Source organism: Electrona antarctica, assembly GCF_951216825.1.
Source record: "Electrona antarctica genome assembly, chromosome: 5".
NCBI lineage: Eukaryota > Metazoa > Chordata > Actinopteri > Myctophiformes > Myctophidae > Electrona > Electrona antarctica.
The window spans coordinates 8,550,436-8,575,591 of record NC_136810.1 but is presented as its reverse complement, the minus strand read 5'-3'; the positions used below and the strand labels follow the sequence as shown (position 1 = coordinate 8,575,591).

General features: G+C 42.9%; 1 protein-coding gene across 1 annotated transcript in view; it reads right to left on the bottom strand.

Moving 5' to 3' along the window:
• The window catches only part of LOC306923159 (cytosolic carboxypeptidase 4-like), a gene marked incomplete at both ends in the record, with an annotated part of 122,152 nt that overhangs the window by 22,797 nt on the left and 74,199 nt on the right, over positions 1–25,156 (bottom strand). Inside the window, one exon of the mRNA XM_079501187.1 lies at positions 5,501–5,681. Within this exon, the coding sequence (XP_079357313.1) occupies positions 5,501–5,681 (181 nt within the window). The remainder of the gene's footprint in view (positions 1–5,500; positions 5,682–25,156) is intronic.

Sequence of the window (25,156 nt, the reverse complement as noted above, 5' to 3'; positions counted from 1 at the left end):
ACATCAACGTCTATCAACAGGGTTCAACAGCATCTGAGCACCTCATAACATCAACGTCTATCAGGGTTCAACAGCATCTGAGCACCTCAGAACATCAACGTCTATCAGGGTTCAACAGCATCTGAGCACCTCATAACATCAACGTCTCCCTGCAGGGTTCAACAGCATCTGAGCACCTCATAACATCAACGCCTCCCTGCAGGATTCAACAGCATCTGAGCACCTCAGAACATCAACGTCTATCAGGGTTCAACAGCATCTGAGCACCTCATAACATCAACGTCTCCCTGCATGGTTCAACAGCATCTGAGCACCTCATAACATCAACGTCTATCAACATGTCAAAGTTCTGAAGACCAGGTTGCCACGGGTGAACAAACTTAAAACAAATCTATCTCAGTTGTCGACTTTGTAATTCAAGCTCGGCTTTGGGTTCAAACGCTGAAAAGAACAGTGAGTACAAGTTGAGGGGCACGATGCGTCCTCCTGCAAACCAGCGATGGTCAGCGAAGCAGGCTGAGAAGATTAAGGAATGGTGTCCCTCAGGGCTCTGTCCTTTCACCAATGTTGTTGAATATAATACATACATCTACGAGCTACCAGAGACAACATCAAGGATTATGGGGATGGGTACGCAGATGATCTATTTGCATTGCAAAATGATACGATACAAAGGCAATGTTGCTGTTTACATTTCGATATACTTTGATTCTTGAAATTAAAATAGATTTTTCGATGCAGTGACTATATTGTTACACCCCTGGGGTACGCACATGACCTGGCCATTATGCTACCAACCTGGAAGGCAACGGAAGATGGTCTTAACCAGGACAATGGCCTCTTGGTTACCTAGAAGTGTACAGTATATCTGCATAGAGTAATAAAAGGATAGAGACCGAACCAGAGCGTCCTGGGATGCCCTATGGTAATGTGTGATGAGCACCCAGATCTGAGGGGTTAAGTGTTCCACACAGACATGGTGGGTGAAGCGGTGACGTCTTAATACAGATGGCCTCTCTACCCACTCAGCTACCGCCCCCACTTAGTGGACCAGGGACCTCCAGAAAGCAAAAAAAAATTGCTTTAAAAGTATATATTCAAATATTTGTACAAATGTTCAAGATTTTGCACGTGCGTGTGTGCGTGCGTGCGTGCGTGCGTGCGAGGGAGAGAGAAATAGCTAAAGCCTGATTTATACCTCATCATACAACAGTGCATAGAATACATTAGGCATAAGGGTAGGGAACAACAGTCGACACACACACACGCACACGCACACGCACACACGTGCACAGACAGACAGACAGACAGACAGACAGACAGACAGACAGACAGACAGACAGACAGACAGACAGACAGACAGACAGACAGACAGACAGACAGACGAGGAAGCAGAGGGAAGGCACTGCTAGCTAACTGACTCACTTCTGAACACATTTTAGAAATCTATCAATTCAATGTCCACAGAGATCATCACTGTTCATTTACCCTCACAGTTAAATTAACATTGAGCATTTATTGTGTACTCTATCACCCATGTACAGGGGTGCACACAACTTTTTTGGTCTAGTACTCAGAGGAGTACCTGGAGGAGTTACTTGGTGCTCCTAAAATGCGGCGACCCGTCTCGCCGGATGGATACAAGAGGGATGCATGAATAACTTATAGAAAAACTATATTTATTGGATAGGTGGGAGTCAATGGAGGGTATTGCAACTCTAGATTCATACCATTATAAAAAAAAATCTAGAGTTGGAAATTGCAGCTAGGTCCATGTGTGGTCCAGCCCTAAATGCATATTCTAATAAAAACAACTTAATACTTCCTAAGGATAATATGAGCATCAAAGCAATATTTAGGTACTTTAAAAAAAAATATATATATTTAAATAGCCGATCTACTAGCTCACAACGTGTTGCGGAGGCGACACGTTGTGAGCTTGCAGATCAGCTATTTGTTTAACATACACGTCGGTCGTACGGCGAAGCATACGTCAGGCTTCCCTTTTGTTTTTACCGAGGCAACGTACAGTCAGACTCAGACAGTTAGACACACATGGCTCCTCGGTGCAAAAATAAACAGTGTACACTACCCGACTTTACGATAATAAGGGACAGTATGTCGGGACACGGTGTTGTCATGTTGATAAGCTTCATGTTGCAAAGGCTGCAGCAGCAGTACCAGTCCGCAATGCTTTGCACTCTTCCCACTGTCGGAACTAAAACCTGTACCCGTAAAAAGTCAGTGGCTGGTGCCTATAAGCCAGACCGAATCACGACAGTGTGATTTGAGTCTGGCTTATTAGCCAGGCTACGGTGCCTAGGCTGTGAGAGACGGCATCGCACACGAGCAACTTGCTCCAGCACCCGGAAAACAAACATAAGCACAGCGGCGAATGGGAAGAGTGCAAAGCATCCAAAGCATCCCCTTTTACAACTTTTACTTTTTAGTTTGCTCCACATCTGAAACGGAGAAGCCGAACCATTTGTTTCTCATAGCTGGGTCTGAATTCGTCCAAAATCAACAAGATCGTGCACTTGGTGACAAGTTTTTGATTTTTGGTATGATGGTAGGTATGGTTATAAGGTTTTCAAAAACCATCGCAAACGAGTTGGGAGCGCCCCCTAGTGACCTGTTTGCAATGAATATAATATTAAATGGGTCAGTATATGGCTAAAAATCTAAATAATTGATAAAAGAGATTTTCCAATGGATTCTATTAGTATTGGGTGTGCTAAATAACATACAAAAAAATAGGAAAGAATAACTTCTGGAAAGGCATCATTTTCAAGATGGTGTCTACGATGGCTGCCAGGAGCTTAAAATGCCTATAAACTGGGATTTAATACATACAAAATCATAACAATTATACTCTTGGTGACAAGTTTTTGATTTTTGGCATGATGTTAGGTATGGGTATAAGGTTTTCAAAAACCATCGCAAACAAGTCGGGCTCGCCCCCTAGTGGTCTGTTTGCAATGAATCTAATATCAAATGGGCCAGTATATGGTTAAAAACCATAATAATTGATAAAATAGATTTTTTTCAATGGATTCTATTAGTATTGGGTGTGCTAAATAACATACTAAATAATTAGGAAAAAATAACGTCTGGAAAGGCCTAATTTTCAAGATTGCGTCCACAATAGCTGCAAAATGCCTATAAAGCTGGGATTAAATATGTAAAAAAAAAATAATAATAATTGATAAAATATATTTTCCAATGGATTCTATTAGTATTGGGTATGCTAAATAACTTCTTGGGTGAAAATAACTTCTGGAAAGGCATCATTTTCAAGATGGCGTCCACGGTGGCCTCAGTAAGCTTAAAATGCCTATAAACTGGGATTTAATACATAAAAATCATAACAATTATGCACTTGGTGACAAGTTTTAGATATTTGGCATGATGTTAGGTATGGGCATAATGTTTTCAAAAACCATCGCAAACAAGTTGGGCTCGCCCCCTAGTGGTCTGTTTGCAATGAATCCAATGCTGGCCTATTTAACATTGGATTAATTGCAAACAGACCACTAGGGGGCGAGCCAACTCGTTTGCGATGGTTTTTGAAAACCTCATGCCCATACCTAACACCATGCCAAAAATCAAAAACTTGTCACCAAGTGCATAATTGTTATGATTTTGTATGTATTAAATCCCAGTTTATAGGCATTTTAAGCTTACTGAGGCCACCGTGGATGCCATCTTGAAAATGATGCCTTTCCAGAAGTTATTTTCACCCAAAATGTTTATATGTTATTTAGCATACCCAATACTAATAGAATCCATTGGAAAATCTATTTTATCTTTTTTTTTTTTTTTTTTTTACATATTTAATCCAAGCTTTATAGGCATTTTGCAGCTATTGTGGACGCAATCTTGAAAATGATGCATTTCCAGAAGTTATGTTTTCCTACATTTTTAGTATGTTATTTAGCACACCCAATACTAATAGAATCCATTGCATTTTTTCTTTTATCCATTATTATGGTTTTTAACCATATACTGGCCCATTTAATATTAGATTCATTGCAAACGGACCACTAGGGGGCGAGCCCAACTCGTTTGCGATCGTTTTTGAAAACCTTATGCCCATCCCTAACACCATACCAAAAATCAAGAACTTGTCACCAAGTGCATAATTGTTATGATTTTGTATGTATTAAATCCCAGTTTATAGGCATTTTAAGCTCCCGGCAGCCATCGTGGACGCCATCTTGAAAATGATGCCTTTCCAGAAGTTATTTTTTCCTAATTTTTTAGTATGTTATTTAGCACACCCAATACTAATAGAATCCATTGGAAAATCTCTTTTATCAATTATTTTGATTTATAACCATATACTGACCCATTTAATATTAGATTCCTTGCAAACGGACCACTAGGGGGCGCTCCCAACTCGTTTGCGATGGTTTTTGAAAACCTTATAACCATACCTACCACCATACCAAAAATCAAAAACTTGTCACCAAGTGCACGATTTTAACGAATTCAGACCCAGCTATCAGTAGTAAACTCCTGTCAACCGAACCGCCCAGCAGCGAGCAGCATGGAAATGGAAATGGATCCTCCCTCGTTTGAGTAAGGACGCGCTGTGATTGGCCACAATGGCCAGTGCACTTGTGCAAGACGTACTTTGATTGGCAGTCGGTGGGAAATGCTCTCGCTACAGATTTTACTAGTATTCTGGCCATAATAATCATTCTGGGCGGCGCCAGCTGTTGGTACGCAAATGCGCTTCCCGGCGCTTGATTGACAGCGCAGAATGAATTTTGACGACGCATGCGCACTGGCGTACCCCCCCCCCCCCCCCCCCGTTGGAACAATGGTCTCGTACAGTTCTCATCTTCTTCACTGTCTTTGTCCCCCCTCCAGGCCGTACCAGCTGTTATGCCGAGACTGGCCTTTTAAAACCACTCAAACAATACTTATCACATCTGAATAGCCAGTACATACACCAGTAGCGTGTGTGTGTGTGTGTGTGCGGGTGTGTGTGTGTATGTGTGTGTGTGTGTGTGTGTGTGTGTGTGTGTGTGTGTGCCCCCCCCCCCCCCCCCCCCCCGGGAGCGGTTACCGGCAAGAGAGCCACCAGACTCGGTGTTCGAGCAGTACGTTCACTGTGTGTACATACACAAACACAAATACGGACGCACTGCTGAGTCAATGTCGAAAGTTCGTTCATAAGTGCATACAACTACAGGCACACCCACGCACACTCGCATGCCTGCACTCAACTTGCCGTAATCGCTGATGATAATGCCATGCTCAATGACACGCATACAAACACTAGCACTGACGGATACACTTATATATAGTCATTGTTTGTTCAATATGTCACTGGACAATAGTTTGAACCGGATCAAATAGAGTTCAGAAAGTGTGTGCCTCTGTGCTGCCAGTGCTTATACAATGTGTGTGTGTGCGCGTGCGCGTGCGTGTGCGTGCGTGCGTGCGTGCGTGCGTGCGTGCGTGCGTGCGTGCGTGCGTATGGGTGACTCACGTGCCGTTGATGACTCCGTCGGGGTTGAGCATGGGGATGATCTTGAAGACGAAGGCCTCCCTCAGGCTCTGGGCCACGGGGTCGTCGCTGCACAGGAACTCCAGGGTTCCCTTCATCACCCAGCTGGCGTTGGACTCGCCTGGGTGCACCCGCGCTGTCAGCACAATGCAGGGGCGACTGCCTGCACGGAACATGAACACACACCCACGCACACACGCAGGAGGAAGAGAGAGTTAGGGAAGTTGCAGAAAGAAAGTACTGTGCATATTATAAGAACTCACTTTCTACACACTTTATACATCCATCCATTTCAATGTCCTGGTACTATGTACCACTGTACCACATAGTCAAATCATCAGCATTTCCTGATAGAGTTCAGTACTCTATCAGAACCAATAACCATTTCGCTCATTGTTTATTTCCATTTTTTTTTAATTCTCTCTCTACCGTCAGAACAATTTCCCATCTTCTAATCTACACTGTCTTTGTGTTCTCTCCTTCCTCCCTCTGTGCGAGCGTGCGTGCGTGCGTGCGTGCGTGCGTGCGTGCGTGCGTGCGTGCGTGCGTGCGTGCGTGCGAGGGAGAGAGAAATAGCTTAAGCCTGATTTATACCTCATCATACAGCAGTGAATAGAATACATTAGGCATAAGGGTAGGGAACAACAGTCGACACACGGACGGACGGACGGACGGACGGACGGACGGACGGACGGACGGACGGACGGACGGACGGACGGACGGACGGACGGACGGACGGACGGACGGACGGACGGACGGACGGACGGACGGACGGACGGACAGACAGACAGACAGACAGACAGACAGACAGACAGACAGACAGACAGACAGACAGACAGACAGACAGACAGACAGACAGACAGACAGACAGACAGACAGACAGACAGACAGACAGACAGACAGACAGACAGACAGACAGACAGACAGACTCATGAAAGGCAAACAGAAATGTCATGTATATTTATATGTTCGCAATTAAATAAACGCAAATAAATTGTTAATCACAAGCACTTTGAGCTGCGTTCATGTCATGAAATGTGCTATATAAATAAAGTTTACTTAATTATTTCTATGACAATCGTCAACACGGACGTGACAGCCATATCCACAGGGGTGTCAGGACGCAACATGAAAACCACGGCACAGATAATGATCATTTTATCATGATAATATCATTGTATAAACAGTGTCATGACAAAACATGTATGCTATACTGATTCTTCACTTATCCAATAAAGGTTTTCCAATTAAACCATTGCTATACATGCTGGCCATTACACAGACCACAACGATCAATTAATTAGGCCTTGATAATGTGACAGCTGGGTAATTAAGAGGCTGACTGACTGTCATGGCAGGTCACTATTAGCATTCCTGTGTGTCACTGTGATTACCATGTCTAACAGATGGCATCTGAGGACTATCAATCAGCGATACAAACACAGGTGTCGCTTGTATATCGTTGCTGTCGTTAAAAAAAACCTATTATCTCCATATTTTAACTAGAGAAGGATGAGGCTGGCAGGGCACTGCGTCAGGCACCCAGAACTTGAGGCAAGTAAATTGACCCTATGGGAGCCAACCCAGGGCAAAGCCAGGAGGGGAAAGAAGCGTACCACCTACAGTATGTAGACGTGCTGCGGCGCGACAGCTTGGCTGACAACACTGAAGAGCACAAGGACCTGATGTTGGATAGGAATTTGTGGAGGGCAGCGATCCAGGAATCCCGAGTTGGTGTTGGCTAGACCTCACTCTCGCAGCAACTAACTTAACTATTTTTTGTGAATAACATCCTACTTGATCATACTATGGTGTCACACATAAGCATATCTTACGTAGTAGTGGGAAAATGAATTGGAGAGTTTTCACCAGTGGATCCGGAAAACCACGCCCACTGCTATGCTCTATACAAGCTCGCAGCGCGTCACTTGCTTGTAGATCTGATATTGTTTTGAAAGACCGTGAAAATTTGTGCAAATCTTATATGCAAAATATATACATTTTTAAAGCAGACGTTTTTAACCTGCTTCTGGGGGTCCCTGGAACAAAATGTTTCTGCGACCAAATACATATCATTTTGGGAGGTCCTTGACATGGAAACGTCTGAGCACCACTGATATAGAAACATTGTTTTATTTTTTTTTAAGAAAACAGCTAGCAGGCTAAGCGGGCTTACACAGCAGGACCACTTCACCACTTTTCAACTTCTCTTCCTATAATTAGTCCTAACTAATGTTCATGATAAAATAAAATAAATTTTCCTACTCAGTCTGTGTCTCATAGGAGGGCTTTGGGCAGTTCAGAAACCCGTCCACCAGTGACATCATCGATGGTGAATCCAAGCTAATAGAAACGGCAGGCTTTCTTTTCCTGAAAAGTTGCACTGCAAAAGTTGAAGCCATCGTTCTCACGATAATAAAAATCTAAATATATTTTAAAACAAATCTGCCTAATGATGATGTCACTGGTGGACGGGTGTCCGAACTGCCCAAAGCCCTCCTATGAGACACAGACTGAGTAGGAAAAAATGGTGGTGTTTTATCATGAACATTAGTGAGAACCAATTATATGAAGAGATGTTGAAAAGTGGTGAAGTGGTCCTTTAACAGAAAAGATTTGTGAGTGTAGAATCACCGAACGAAGATCAACGATAATTATAAGGAACCTCGCGGTAGCCTACAAGTGGCAAACCTTGTGAGATAATTTTTTATAAAACCATATCGAACAAGATCTCCAGGGATATCAAGCGTGTGTCTCACGAGCAGAAGAAAAGCAAATCAATGCGCATGTGCAAGTACGTGAATTTATGGACCCTTGGGAGAGAGGGTACTACATCACGACGCAAAATGTCCATTCAACTGTACAGTAGAATATGAGTTTATGAAATGTCTGTGTCTCACGCCCCCGGAAGGGGCACTCCCACAGCGAATCGGTGAAGCGAATATTCCGCTATATAACTGTTAGGATTTAGGAGACATTTGTAGAATCAGGCCTAAGGTCTTAACCAATTCTGGGCGGGAACCCCTTTTGGTGTTTTAAACATTGTTATAATTTAGCTATTGAAAAATAGCAGATCTACAAGCTCATAGCGCGCCACCGAGTGGCGCGCTACGAGCTTGTAGGTCTGCTATTTTTGAAAAATCGTGAAAATATTTATTTCAGAAAACTGGAGGATTTAGAATATTTTTTTAAAATTTCGAGGTCAGGCCTAAATGGGTTAATGGGTTAAGGCTTAACCCATTAAGATCTTAGGCCTGATTAGCTTAACCGTTAAGGTAATCAAGGTTGGTCTGTAATACATCTAACCAAATAAAGCGAAGGGTTTAATATTGCTCGCTGAATTGGGCCTTTTTAACCATCACGTGTATGTATGCCTCTTCAGACGTAATGTCTTAAGGCAAGGGATGCGTCTCCCACAGCTCATTGGTCAGACCGCCTGGTCATCCTACATTACCATTAGATGATTACCTGTCAGGGTCCATTACTACTACTGGCCCAGGGCCCCGTCGAGGTCCATTACGATTGGCTTACCAAGTAGTCGAGCTCCATTATTAGCTATTGGTTTATGGAGGTGTTGAGGCTCATTACTATTGGTTGATAGCCATAGGGAGGTTTTGGGACATTACTTGCAGATAATGTATTGGATGTCACTCTGTTTGATATGGTACTGTATACATTTGCATAGAATAGTCGTGACTTGACTATGAAGGACACGGAGGGCCTATACCGGGTACAGGCTTTAGTTCTATGAAGGACACGGAGGGCCTATACCGGGTACAGGCTTTAGTTCTATGAAGGACACGGAGGGCCTATACCGGGTACAGGCTTTAGTTGACTATGAAGGACACGGAGGGCCTATACCGGGTACAGGCTTTAGTTCTATGAAGGACACGGAGGGCCTATACCGGGTACAGGCTTTAGTTCTATGAAGGACACGGAGGCCTATACCGGGTACAGGCTTGACTATGAAGGACACGGAGGCCTATACCGGGTACAGGCTTGACTATGAAGGACACGGAGGGCCTATACCGGGTACAGGCTTGACTATGAAGGACACGGAGGGCCTATACCGGGTACAGGCTTGACTATGAAGGACACGGAGGGCCTATACCGGGTACAGGCTTTAGTTCCGACATACTATTGGTCCGACTCGACAACCTATACCTCAAACCCTAACTTAACCATAACCGCAAGCACGGAGCAGCGCATGTTCGCCAACCTTAACGCATGTTCGCCAACCTTAACGCATGTTCGCCATAGAGTATATATATAATAGAGACTGAACTGGCGCGAAGCTCCGCCCCCCCAGCTATTCATGTCAGTGGAAGTTGCTCAGTGGCGTTTTGAAGCACCCGGAAGACTGCCGGAAGTACCGTCTGAGAACGTCTACTTCCGCATTTGACCACCAAATTTTGGTGGTCAAATGCGGAAGTGCAACCGAGCGCTCAATGTTAAAGCCCAGCTGCACGGGGTTTCCCGGTCATGAATCCACGGGTCCGCCTGTAGTCCCTCCTCCTACCACTAGGGAGGAGAGCTTCAACGTTGGAAAGCCTGCCTGCCCCCTTGATGTTCGCCAACCTTAATCCGGTCGCCAACCTTAACGCATGTTCGCCAACCTTAATCCGGTCGCCAACCTTAACGCATGTTCACCAACCTTAATCCTACCGTCAATTCCTGTCATTCTCATAGGTTCATACAATCCACCAGTGAGCAGCATACCGGTATACGGTAGTTACTTGCAGTTGGAAGGTAGAGAAAGCAGATGCTCTCAATGACGTAGCATTATATAAGACTTTTGGAGAATGACTGTAGAGACAGTGACACTGCCAGGAAGATGAGAATAATAATGTCTCATCAAATGAGTAGCCACAAGGATCATTGATGAGGCATATTCCATAAGCCCTGCGTGAGAGCTGAGCTCTTCTGCCACATTTCTATTCAGCCAGCAGAGGTGATGCAATGTACGTCAGCCATGTGTGAGTCACTCCCATTGCTGCTAGGCCTATAACCTCTAAAGCTACGGGGAGACGACAACAACCACAGCCCATTTCTGGAAAGTTTCTACCCGCCTAAGATCAGACAGCTGTTGAACAAAGTCTGAAGACCACGTATCTGTCGGCGGGCTGGCCTGCAGCCACACTGGAATACTGTTGTCTGAAGACCACGTATCTGTCGGCGGGCTGGCCTAGCGCCACACTGGAATACTTCCCTCATGTCTCGTCTCCTTGGTTGCCGTGGTTACCTAAACTCCCCCATGTAGATTACTTTCTTATGCAGATTTAACAGAACTATTTGCGGCATGAAGTGGCCTATAGTCAACTGCACCTTATGCATATGCTAAGGCATTAGGCATGTACGTAACTCACTCAACTCACGATACGATTCGTATCACAATATGAGGTTCACGATATTTTAAACAAAAAATATTTTCCAGAAAAATTACCGTTTTTGAGTGGTGCAAACCACTCCAACAACCAGCTTTGTCTGTATGTTTGTGTACCTGTCCGTGCACAGGTGAGCATGGTTACTATGGTCACTGACATTACGTCAGACCACAGCTGATCAGGCTATATAAGACATTGCACCACTCAGTTCACACGGGTGTGCTTTTTTTATTTAACTACATTGCAATAGAAGTAGCATTACTTTTGACAGTGCAGAAACATAATTGCCTTCCTTGATGTATTAATGAGCATCAATGACCATCACCTGGGCACAGTCACAGACACACAGCTCCCCTCTACAGTGCTCTACTACTGAAAGTGACTCAGTAATAAGACCCAGGTCTTATTACTTAACTTAAGACCTGGAGGTGTGATCAATGCCATTAAGACACGCATAACACTGCCCTCAGTCTCATTTCTCTCCAAAAGCACTTGAATATGATGGAATATGATTAAAGCTCACATTTCATATCACATACACCATAATTCACTAGCCCCTTATTTTAATTAAATCGATTCATATTGTCGGGATTAATATCGATATACGATATATCGTCACACACACACCACACACACACACACACACACACACACACACACACACACACACACACACACACACACACACACACACACACACACACACACACACACACACACACACACAAGTGTGTATCATGTACTGTATACCTGCTACTACACATGTCAATGTTTGACTTGTTTCTATCCTGTTTTTCTTTTCTCTCCTGCTCCTACTCCTACTCCACCTAGAATATATCCTCTCTCCTCTCAGGAAAAGATAAATAAAAGGAAAAATACAACATGATGAAGCACACAGGGAAGAGATAATTGCACCCACTTCTTACACCTGTAAGCCTGTGACGTGACAACAAAGTGGATTCTGATTCTGATCTTGTTGTATTGAACCCATCCCAACACCTCGTACACAAACACACAGCCACAATAAAGCTGTGTGTTTCTGCCATTGTGCCCTCAGGCTCAGCTGGCATGTGATCTTCTCTCAGACAACCCTCCAGCCACTGTGATGATGCCACATTTCTGTACTATCTGGCCAGGGATTGGAAACGGGCAACCAGGCAACATTCAGGCTACTATCTATCTGCCCACAAATTATTTCTCCAAGACCAATCTAATAAAGCAAGCTAAAACGTATGCTTAACTATTTTCATTTTTAATCTAGCAATCTTTATAGTTTTCATTTTTAATCTAGCAATCTTTATAGTTTTTCCTTCTTAAAGGAAAAAATTTGCTGTGTTGATCAATGCAATTTTTGCTGTCTAATTTTTGCTGTCTAGTTAGTTAGTTAGTTACTTTATTGACACAAATGTATAAAACATTGGGTCCAAACAATAATAAAAAACCCATGAATCAAAAACTTTAAAAGGTACAATACATTAAAATATACAATACACAATACAGAATCCCTTTACAACAGGAGCGTTCTATTGCTCCACAAGTGACAGGCAGGCATGTAGCATACGCAAAGTCTCTCTGTTAGTGCCCACACAGAGTGAGCTCAAATCAATACCCTCATGTCCATATTTCACTCTGATATATTGTGTGAGGGGATCGACACACCAGTATGTGCTGTTCGTTTTGTATACCAGTCTCACATTGGCAAAACCGCTGTTCAGGTGGTTACATGAGAGTCAACAACTGGCTCAGACTGCATATCAATCACTGTGCATGTCTGCTTTTTCAATCAATGTACATACAGTATACAGTATGATTGCACTGTAGCAGTGCCCCACCAATACACTGTGTCTACACGGTACTGTCCTTCATTTAGTCCGAGTGTACAATTGGAACCAAATGGACCATATTTTGGTTCCACTCTTCTGACTTAAATTATCACTGGGATTTTCCCATATAGCTGACAGAGTGGCAGGATATGCCGGGAAACATTCAGGCATAATGTTATGTTCCCGTAAATATTGCACAGAAACCACTCTGTGGCTCTAAGAACAATAGCAAGCTTTGATAAACAGAGTGCCAAATAAACACGCCGTCCCTGTCAGACAGAAACCTTGGATCTCTTCTCCGTACTGTATATAAACGTTTTTTCCCATAAATGAATGCCCTCCTTTGGCATACAACAGTGTCAAAAACTAATTGATGAGTTTTCTTTTTTTTGCTATTTTGCTTCCTAAACATGTTCTTTCAAACTAAAGCAAAACAAACATTCAAAACACAGATTTAGATGTTTATTTTAGTAGTTTATTTGAGCCAATGACAGCTCGTTTTTCTGGGTGAAAATCCACCCTCTCAATTTTCATGATTGGTTGTTGGTACAAAGGAAGTGACCATATTTGGATCAAACCACAGTCAGCTCGAGGTCCAGACCTTTCCAATATGGCATTATATGTTGTTGCCAAGGTTTGGATGAGATATTTTGTCTCAAAATAGTGGCTTCAAATAAAACGTTTTGGAATTTTACAATACAATTCTTTAAAGGCTGTTTACTCAAAATGAGTTTTCCTCATACCTGGGACAAAGAATCTCCACTTCAGTTGCCCTCACATACACCAAACTTTCTAGTCTTATTCATAACTATATTCTGCAGATATTTACAGCTGGGTTTGTTGATATATCATTCACAGCCTGATTTACATCACATTTTATACCTAATAACATGCCGATTTTTTTTTTATGCCTGTTGGAGTGATAATTAGAGATATCTAAAATCCCTTCTGTAATTTTCTTTGTCTCTAATATGTCAACAAAATGAAACAATCATTTTGAACCTGACTTTATCCGATCTTCAGATTTATCGTCCCGAAATGTATGCAAATTAGCGCATATAATGCCTAAATTGCATTTTTAAACATATAATTTCAGAAAACTTGTAATACAAAAAATCTTAGTTTTAATATAAGTAATCAACTGGAGAAGTTTCATTGTGTAAAAGTACTGAAAACTGGATATACTCCAGTAAAGTAAAAAATACCTAATAATTTTCCACCACTGCAGTGTTGGACATACATGGTTTCCACCACTGCAGTGTTGGACACACATGGTTTCCACCACTGCAGTGTTGGACACACATGGTTTCCACCACTGCAGTGTTGGACACACATGGTTTCCACCACTGCAGTGTTGGACACACATGGTTTCCACCACTGCAGTGTTGGACACACATGGTTTCCACCACTGCAGTGTTGGACACACATGGTTTCCACCACTGCAGTGTTGGACATACATGGTTTCCACCACTTGGGGCAGTGTTGGACATACATGGTTTCACTGCAGTGTTGGACATACATGGTTTCCACCACTGCAGTGTTGGACACACATGGTTTCCACCACTGCAGTGTTGGACCTACATGGTTTCCACCACTGCAGTGTTGGACACACATGGTTTCCACCACTGCAGTGTTGGACATACATGGTTTCACTGCAGTGTTGGACATACATGGTTTCCACCACTGCAGTGTTGGACATACATGGTTTCCACCACTGCAGTGTTGGACATACATGGTTTCCACCACTGCAGTGTTGGACACACATGGTTTCCACCACTGCAGTGTTGGACACACATGGTTTCCACCACTGCAGTGTTGGACATACATGGTTTCCACCACTGCAGTGCTGGACATACATGGTTTCACTGCAGTGTTGGACATACATGGTTTCCACCACTGCAGTGCTGGACATACATGGTTTCTGCCACTGCAGTGTTGGACATACATGGTTTCCACCACTGCTGTGTTGGACATACATGGTTTCCACCACTGCAGTGTTGGACATACATGGTTTCCACCACTGCAGTGTTGGACATACATGGTTTCCACCACTGCAGTGCTGGACATACATGGTTTCCACCACTGCAGTGTTGGACATACATGGTTTCCACCACTGCAGTGTTGGACATACATGGTTTCCTCCACTGCAGTGTTGGACATACATGGTTTCCTCCACTGCAGTGTTGGACATACATGGTTTCACTGCAGTGTTGGACATACATGGTTTCCACCACTGCAGTGTTGGACATACATGGTTTCTACCACTGCAGTGTTGGGCATACATGGTTTCCAACACTGCAGTGTTGGACATACATGGTTTCCACCACTGCAGTGTTGGACATACATGGTTCCCACCACTGCAGTGATGGACATACATGGTTTCCACCACTGCAGTGTTGGACATACATGGTTTCTACCACTGCAGTGTTGGGCATACATGGTTTCCAACACTGCAGTGTTGGACATACATGGTTTCCACCACTGCAGTGTTGGACATACATGGTTCCCACCACTGCAGTGATGGACATACATGGTTTCCACCACTGCAGTGATGGACATACATGGTTTCCACCACTGCAGTGTTGGACATACATGGTTTCCACCACTGCAGTGTTGGACATACATGGTTTCCACCACTGCAGTGTTGGACATACATGGTTTCCACCACTGCAGTGTTGGACATACATGGTTTCCACCACTGCAGTGTTGGACATACATGGTTTCACTGCAGTGTTGGACATACATGGTTTCACTGCAGTGTTGGTTATACATGGTTTCACTGCAGTGTTGGACATACATGGTTTCCACCACTGCAGTGTTGGACATACATGGTTTCACTGCAGTGTTGGGCATACATGGTTTCCACCACTGCAGTGTTGGACATACATGGTTTCACTGCAGTGTTGGACATACATGGTTTCCACCACTGCAGTGTTGGACATACATGGTTTCACTGCAGTGTTGGACATACATGGTTTCCACCACTGCAGTGTTGGACATACATGGTTTCACTGCAGTGTTGGACATACATGGTTTCCACCACTGCAGTGTTGGACATACATGGTTTCCACCACTGCAGTGTTGGACATACATGGTCTCCACCACTGCAGTGTTGGACATACATGGTTTCACTGCAGTGCTGGACATACATGGTTTCCACCACTGCAGTGTTGGACATACATGGTCTCCACCACTGCAGTGTTGGACATACATGGTCTCCACCACTGCAGTGTTGGACATACATGGTTTCACTGCAGTGCTGGACATACATGGTTTCCACCACTGCAGTGCTGGACATACATGGTTTCCACCACTGCTGTGTTGGACATACATGGTTTCCACCCCTGCAGTGTTGGACATACATGGTTTCCACCACTGCTGTGTTGGACATACATGGTTTCCACCCCTGCAGTGTTGGACATACATGGTTTCCACCACTGCAGTGTTGGACCTGACTCACACATGCACAACAGATTGATGTATGCTTGTTGTATGAGATGTATAGCTGATGCAAGCTCGCAATGCACTTCCAATGGGAGTCACATGGTTTGACACAACATTTGTGTTGTATGAGGGGGAGGGGGGCAGTCGAAACACAGCCGAAAGCCATACAACACAAATGTTGTGTCAAACCATGTGTCTCCCATTGGAAATGCATTGCGAGCTTGCATCAGCTATACATCTCATACAACAAGCATGCATCAATGTTGTACGCTAGATGTAAAGGTGTGAGTCAGGCCTTGGACATACATGGTTTCCACCCAGCAGCAGACGTGACGGTTCTTAGAAGCGTGCAGGCTTCTCCCAGCAGGGACAAAAACAGGTCATGTCACGTCTAACAAAGAAGAACACGCTCCCATTCGAATGCGCGTGACCAAATGACACAAGGTGATAAACACTGGATTGTTCCATGACATTCAAGTAATCAAGGTGTCAGTAATGGATATAAATTTGTTTTGGAACCAGATCGGAGGGGGAGGGCAAGAGGAGGATAAAAGGGAACGGAGGACGATGAAGGACGGAGAAATAAATGAAGATAAAGACCATGACTGACTGAGGGACATAAGAGCAGCGAACAATATAGCGGCAGAGTAGAGAGAGAAAGTGTAGCAGTACAAAACCATGTGAGAAACCATGACAGAACGGCCATGAGAAAGACAAGGAGGAACATAAAAGGGAGGAAATCATAATGTAGAAGTCAGACACGCCAACGAGATTGAATGACGAGATGACGATAAAGTCTGTAAGAGGAAAATGAAACACAGAGAGCTGACACAGAGGGGGAGAGAGAGAGAGAGAGAGAGAGAGAGAGAGAGAGAGAGAGAGAGATATCTAAAAGCCATGCCTGTCCTGTTAAATGAGATTATGTTTGATAATTAACAGCGTTCAGAGAGCGAGCTGTGATTGCATGGGAAGCTTTTTTTTAATTAGAGACGAGAGGAGCAAAGGGGAATCCAGCCTGCTTTAAGTAATCTGTCACTAGTGCTGCGGGAAAGAAAACCTTGCATCTTGCAAGAAGAAAAATGAAAGAACCCAACTCAACAACTGTACAAATGAGGCCCATTGGTTAGTTGTTGTTTTATATCAGGGGTGGGCAACTTTGACGATGGAGAGGGCCACTATATAGGGGAGGGATCAATTGGTGACAGTTAGCGCAGCAGTGTTATGTCAGAACATGCCAGCTCCATATACGGAGATCTACGGTATAGGGGTCATCAGTGCCCGTTGGGGCTGATCAATAAAGATTCTGAGAATCATGGTGTTATGTACTTTCTACTGTACTGTAAGTGAATCGAGTTGCAACGTAATTATATTTTCTTATGAAAGCAGAGAGTCTGTTCTTTCATACGGTATATAGTACAGCATAGTATAGCATATATGTATAGTTTTATATGTATAGTGTCATTATATAGATATGTTCTATTACGTTCTTAGCTTACGCATGTTTCTTGATAAATGCATTTTACATATGTGATGTATTCCCATGTTTTTGTTCTTGCTTAATGTAAATTGCTCTGGATTGAGAGAGTCTGCTAAATGCCTAAATTGTAAATTGTAAATTGTTGTATTTATATGTCGCTATAGGCCTTATTTTGTTTGTTCTGTGACATAAAGCGGTTCATAACTCAGCTATCTGTTCAAACATCACATTCAGACAACAACAGGTGTTAACATATGTTATTAATTCTAAATTGGAGTGGACAAATTAAGCTTTCTTTTGAGGTATGCGGTGTGATTCTCGCTATAAGAGAACATTTGCTGTGGGCCTTGGAAAAGGGTCCTCCTTCAATGCTATCCTTCAGCACCCTGTATTTCGGCCATCCTGGATTGTTTAGAAAACAATGTGTTAACACTGTTACTGAACAAAGACACTATAGCAACGATTACTATCAGAATAGTGTTATTTTGACCCTTGTGTATAAATTGACTTGAATTCACTTGATGTGAATGCTCTGATGAAGGCTGCATAGCCGAAACGCGTAAGCGTTCCTTTTTGGTGTGTGCCAATAAAGAAATGGAAATGTTAGTACTTTGTCCGCCGTTTATTTAATTTTTGGATGTGCTACCTTTTTGGAATTCTTTAAATTCCTATTTTTTGATTTTTAGTGTTATTTAACACTAAACAAGCTGAACAAGCACAGACACTAGCAACTATCAAAATATAGATACAGTATTGATGTTTTCTGTTAAAATAAGTGTTAAATTGCTTTAAACAAAGTCTCCCTGTCCCTCATAATCTATCTATTCACCCATCTATCCATCCATCTATAACCATGGATGGATACTGTACAACTATCTATCTAGCTCTTGATTAAACAAAAATAGGCATAGCTATTTTATCCAATCAGGAGAGAGAACTCACACAGGATACAGACTAAACAAATGAGATCAGAAGTGATGACACAAAGAAATGAGCAATGATAAAATTGGAACTGGAACTATACAATTGAAGCTGATAAATGGCTACTTTCTCCTGATTGGCTGAAGATTGGCAACACACCTGTGTAAATTAATTTTCTGTTTATTAAAGATCAGATGTCATTTTTCAATATCGACTACTGCTATCAATAATAGACAGATGGAGAAAATGCACCTGAATCAAATGAATCAGTCCATGGTGCTTGGTTTTTACCATAAAAACAAGGCATCCATGTAAACAACACATGGTGTCATTTTACGGCTTGTTGTGGCATTGCTACTTTGACTTAAATCAACATTCCTCTTCTACACCCGGATTTGACAGACACTGAGTGTCCATGTGCAAGGATTTGACAGACACTGAGTGTCCATGTGCAAGTGCCATTGAGATAATAGAGCATGCCTGCTTGCTCAGGGGAGAAATTGAATATTGACCATCAGATCAAAAATCCTTTCAGATCCTGTGTCTATAGACATATGACATTTGACACAATCTATGCATCAATAGAAGAGCAGCCAGGACGTTATATAATAATTAATAATATATTTCTTCCACCGTTGTGATTTTACGGCCAGCCGCTGCCCCTTCATATTCAAGTGGTTTGATTAAAAGCTGAAATTACAAGGTTTTCACGTGACCACAACGCTCTGATGGGTAAAGCCTCGCTCGTGTTCTAACCCAGTGACATGGCTGGTTGTAATTAGACCTGATTAGCATAGTCATTTGCATACAGAGGAAGGAAACTGGAACTGATTAGTTGTGACTGCTCGAGGCCTCTGTTGCACTTGGATTCAAGTTGTTTGCATGTGTGCGGGTAGGTGCACGTGTGTCTGTTAATCCCTTCTCTTGCAGGAACTGTGCGCACACACACACACGCACGCACGCACGCACGCACACACGCGCACACACACACACACACGTACGTCTGGGACCGATAATACTATCGCAGTCTCAGACGGCTTCTCGCTGAGCAGCACTGCTAGGAGGGTTTCAGGGGTAATTCTCTACCTCTGGGGGAGCTCAGCACTGCAGCAGAGGGTGAGACACAGTCCACTTCCTCTACAGACGATACAATCCACAGGCAACATGTCTAGGCTTGTGGTCGGCAGCCATGTTGCCTCCGGTGGTGTAATTGCAATCGAGACGAAAACCGAATGTTGGACTGTGAGGAAGAGAGCTCTCAGATTCCTGATCGCTGTATAAAAAAAATAAACACCATAGCAACCTGAATCACTTGAACGCAAGCATCCGTATTCTGAGGAATACATTAACACAAATAAATAGCAGATCTACAAGCTCCCAATGCGTCGTTGGCTATTTTATAGCAAATATACGGTTTGAGTAGTTATGGTTCATAGACACCAGTGATGCTTTACGCTGATGTGTAAAGACCTTTGTCCAGAACCTGGGCAGAGGCCTTTTGTGGAGCTTCTGGATAACCGTGGGTCCGACGGACCCGAACACCGGGCACTGCACTCCCTGTGGTGGTGTGGAACAGTGGAGCGTGTGTGTCGAATTTGAAGTCGGTGGGGCGAACGGTTTCTGAGTTACGTGGCGTCATCCCTATTTTGAACATACACATTTTCAGAAATTCAGAATGTTCCCCATACTATACCACTCACATTATGAATGTTGCCGTAAGTTCTGACATTTTACCAAATCTACTTCATGAGGCCTGTTGCACCAAAACCAATGCTCATTTCCATAACAATACCAAGCTGTTTGGCTGCTACATTTAGTGGACCAGCCACATTCAACATGTTTTGGTTTGAACAGAGATGCCACTTAATTTTTTTGGAAATCCATGTACCCAATGGAACGCAAGATTAGTCTGTACTTGCTATTCTTCTGCAACAGCCTGCTTCACACTTGCACACATTTGCTTCTCTTTAATCCATTGAGACCTGGAACGCATCCATGTCACGTTAGCGTTTAACCACATTAACCATTAACCCATTTTGGGGCGGGAACCCGTTTTGGTGTTTTAAACATTGTTATAATTTAGCTATTGAAAAATAGCAGATCTACAAGCTCAAGAACTTGTAGATCTGCTATTTTTGAAAAATCGTTAAAATGTGCCTCAAATCTGCCCAGGCGGTGGCGTAACCGTCTGGGCACCCGACTGGTAATCCAGTCGCAGTGTGCCGCGGGTTCGACTCCCGAGCCCGACACGGCCTTTACTGCATGTCTTCCCCCATCTCTCTCCCGTTTCCTGTCAGCCTACTGTCTGTCCCTTCAAAAAACCAATAAAAGGCGTAAGCCGCAAAAAAAATATCTTTAAAAATGTGCCTCAAATCTTTCCGAAAATTGTCATGATTTAGAAAACTTTTTTTTTTTAAATTTCGACGTCAGGCCTGAATGGGTTAAGAGTTGCCAAGTGCTACCATCAAAATGTGTTACTGCCGGACAGTTTGATTTCAATTCAGTTCATTTCAATTTTATAATGTGTGCCAAATCACAACAAGCGTTGTCCCAAGGCACTTTACATAATGGAGCAGAGACCCAGCATTTGATGAACGCTGCAATTACATTTATTTAAGTACAGAGTTGGTTTTATTGTCTTTTCACGGATTAAAGACAGGAAATGTTGCATCTGGTACAAACATTGTTCCTCATTTAAACTAAGTTTAATGTCATACTGTGTAACATTCATTTTAGAAGTCTCTTTGCCTATAGAGCACCGAAGTCTAGCTTAAAGGGACATTTCACTGCTGGAAGAAACTGCAGTCACTCAATGTTAATACTGTTTGTAGTGGATAACTGTAGCACAATTTGAAATTTGCACCCTACGGCCAGAAAAATAATGAAGTCTGTGTGTTTGACTAGTGTTTGACTGGATTGCTGAATTCCTACAATTACCATAATGCTTTGGTGCACTGCCCCTCCTTGTGGAGAGGGGGAGGGCTGTCTAAAGGCTCATACATAGTCTGGATTTTTGGTGGTGAGGTGACCACCGAACTACAACATGACGCCACAAGCCACGGTGAAGTGACCCTCCCACGTTGGGACACATTTCTCCCCCCGCCCCATTCTGAATTCCCATTTAATATCGTGTTATATAAGAACTGTCTTCCAAAAATAAACACATGAGAATGGAAATGTGACTCATAATATGGATATGAAGCTATCGGCGAGAAACCGGTAACATTACCGCAGCCAAATGAATAAATATTCACCAGAAAACAGACTGTATCAAATGTGAGTGATTGACTATCGTAAACGATACAGAGCCACCTCCCTGACACTTCGTTTATTATTGGACAATTCTTATATGAGACGAGATGTCAAGATGACCCAATTCTCCCATGTAAATTACTTCCGTGACCCAGGGGATGAACGAATGACGTCAGGACTTCGGCACTCTATTCCTCTGGTAGCTCTTTTTTCACAGCAATGCTGCAGGGTGTTGGGGGCAGACACTCACAACTAAATAGTATTTAGAAGTTGTAAAAAAAAAACAACAACATGTAGTTATTTTGGAAAAATACCAGTGTTCGATTACGACAAAAATAACTTAAATTTAATTGAACTATGGCTATGATGAATATGACTTTAATATTGACTAATTAAACTTAATGTGATCATTTTAGAAGTTTACCAGAAAAAGGAGTTGAATTTTTGTTGTTGGAAAAGCGAGGCACCCACCACAGGAGACTGACACTCTAATTATGTTAACCCATTTAGGCCTGACGTCGAAATAAAAAAAAAGTCTTCTGAAAGAATATATATTCAAAGATGTGTGCCGCATTTTCACGATCTTTCAAAAATAGCAGACCTACAAGCTCGTAGCGCGCCACTCGGTGGCGCGCTATGAGCTTGAAGATCTGCTATTTTTCAATAGCTAAAGTATAACATAATGTTTAGTTAAAACACCAAAAGGGGTTCCCACCCAAAATGGATTAATGCTGATACGGCATAGTGAATCTAATATGGTTTTCTCCCAGACAAATTATTCCTTCATATTTCTGATTGCCAAGGATCACTGGCTTTCAATTAAGTAGGAAAAAAACAAACAAAGTATGAGATATATCTCTATGTCTCTGGCAGGGACTATTTTCTATTAAACCATTTTGACCTGAGATCAGATTCTAAAAATGTCTTCTACATCCTGACAGTTTTCTGAAAAAGCTATGTTTCTATGTCAGTCGTTCTTCGATTTTTCAAAAATAGCAGACCTACAAGCTCGTAGCGCGCCACTCGGTGGCGCGCTATGAGCTTGTAGATCTGCTATTTTTCAATAGCTAAAGCATAACATAATGCTAACACCAAAAGGGGTTCCCGCCCAAAAGGGGTTAACTGGTTGTCTCCTCCGTCAATACGGTATATGGACGGATGAACAGTCGTGTACGGTCCTTCTATTCGTCCGTCACGTCCAAGCATCTGTCCATCATATCCATTTGTCTGTTCTCAGTTCATCACATACACAACCTATTAAAAGGATCCCTGGCACTATACTTAAAATCAAAACATTTAAAACACCTTAAATATTGTATTTATTTTAGAAATCTTTCATTCCATATAGGAACAACTCCCGTCGCAACTTCTCGCAAGTTGATTTGTCCATGTGTGGTCCAAGCCCTATGGAATATATGGAATGCATGCGTTAATAAAAAGTATTTATAATATGGCTTTGATGCTCATAATAATCCTTAGGAAGTATGCGTGTGCGCGTGTGCGTGTGTGTGTGTGTGTGTGTGTGTGTGTGTGTGTGTGTGTGTGTGTGTACATACGGAGAGAGACAGAGTTATTTAATGAACATCAACATTTAACGTCTTGTCTCTCTATAGTGCACGTAGGCTCTTCGCTATGACAAACATTTCGCCCTGTGTAGCCTGGCTATGGGTGTGGCATGCACGCAGAGAGAGAGAGAGAGAGAGAGAGAGAGAGAGAGAGAGAGAGAGAGAGAGAGAGGCCTCCTGTGTCGGTCTCGGGCTTCTATCACGGCATCCTGCAGCACGTGCGTACGCATCAAAATGAATTGGAATAAAAAACAAATTATGTAGCCTATATGTATCAGGTCTGGATCACATCTTGGTGAACTCCTGCAGTGTGTGATGCCTAGTCGGCTATCAATCGTTTAGTGTGAAAGCCCCAGCACAGATCAAAAAAAGACTCCTGCAGTGTGAAATACATAACGATCTGATGACGCGCAGACAACTATAACACTCATACAGTCTGTAGGGGCCATAAGGGAGATGCTAGCCACCTCATTTTGGCTGCTTGTATTCGCAACCTTACACCAGGGCTCCACCGGGCGCGTCGCGTCAGCGTCGTGTCTCCGTCACCGTCAGGGAATGTTCCCTTTTTAATCAATGAAGGGTGGCTCCACTGCCCGCGTTGCTTGACGCGTGACGCGTGCATTAAAATTAAACCGGTGCATTTTTTGACGCACGCGACGGAGACCCAACGCGTCCGGTGGAGCCCTGGTGTTATTCTTTCGGTCATGACCCACACTTCATGACCATAGGAAGTAGGAACAAAGATTGCTCGGTAGACAGAGATATTTACCTTCTGGCTGAGCTCTCTTTTCGTCACAACAGTGCGGTACAGCGACTGCAATACAGACCCTGTCGCTCCAATTTGCCGCCCACTAAATAAAAGTATCGATACTGCAATTTAGAAATACTTTGTTGCAAGTAAAAGTGTTGTGTATAGAGTAGAAGTAAAACTTAAGTAAAGTACTTTGGTACATGCACTTAGTTACTTTCCACCACTGCTTCTAATAAAGAATCAACTTTTTTCTTCTTGCATTGTTAGGAAACATGCATGGCAGCAGCTACTGTATATTGCCACTATATAATGTAGTCTCTAAAAGCAACAGGAATGGCCTTAGAGCAGAGCTCACTGGCATTAGTGTAAATATGATGATGATGAATGAATTTAATGATGTTACTACAGTACAGACCCGTTAGAACACAGCCTGCTACACACGTTCATCATCTGAGCCGTACTCGTATATATACATTCATTATGTAGCTCTAAGCGTAAGTTCAATAAGGAGATCTCTCTCTCTCTCTCTCCCTCTCATGGGAGCGGCTCCTCCCATGCTTATTTACTGTATGCTATGTCTAGAACTGAGTTAACTGAATTAAATACCAATCGGCCACAAAAACACACCAACACGTATGGGCTTTAAACATATGTGACCAGATTTGACTGAGAGACTGCCATCGCGCAAATTCCAGCTTTTCACCAAAATGAGTTTATAGCACATGCAGACTCTTCACATACTAGAGCATGTCTGAAATAAGTGTCAGAGCTGAAATTGACATGTAAATATGAAATAAATGCTTAAACATGTAGCTAGGTGTAATGTTAGAGTCCACAGAAGTGAACCTTTCAAGCCTGTTTTCTCAACTCGCTGTTTTCTGCAAGACATTACTCTATAAGCCATATCTCCAAAACTGGTGGGTCAAACTGAACAACCAATGTTAATTTGAAGCTATGATTCCCTGCTTTCATATGACATGAAAAAACGAAAATTCAAAAAAGTCCCTCAGTCAAATTTAGT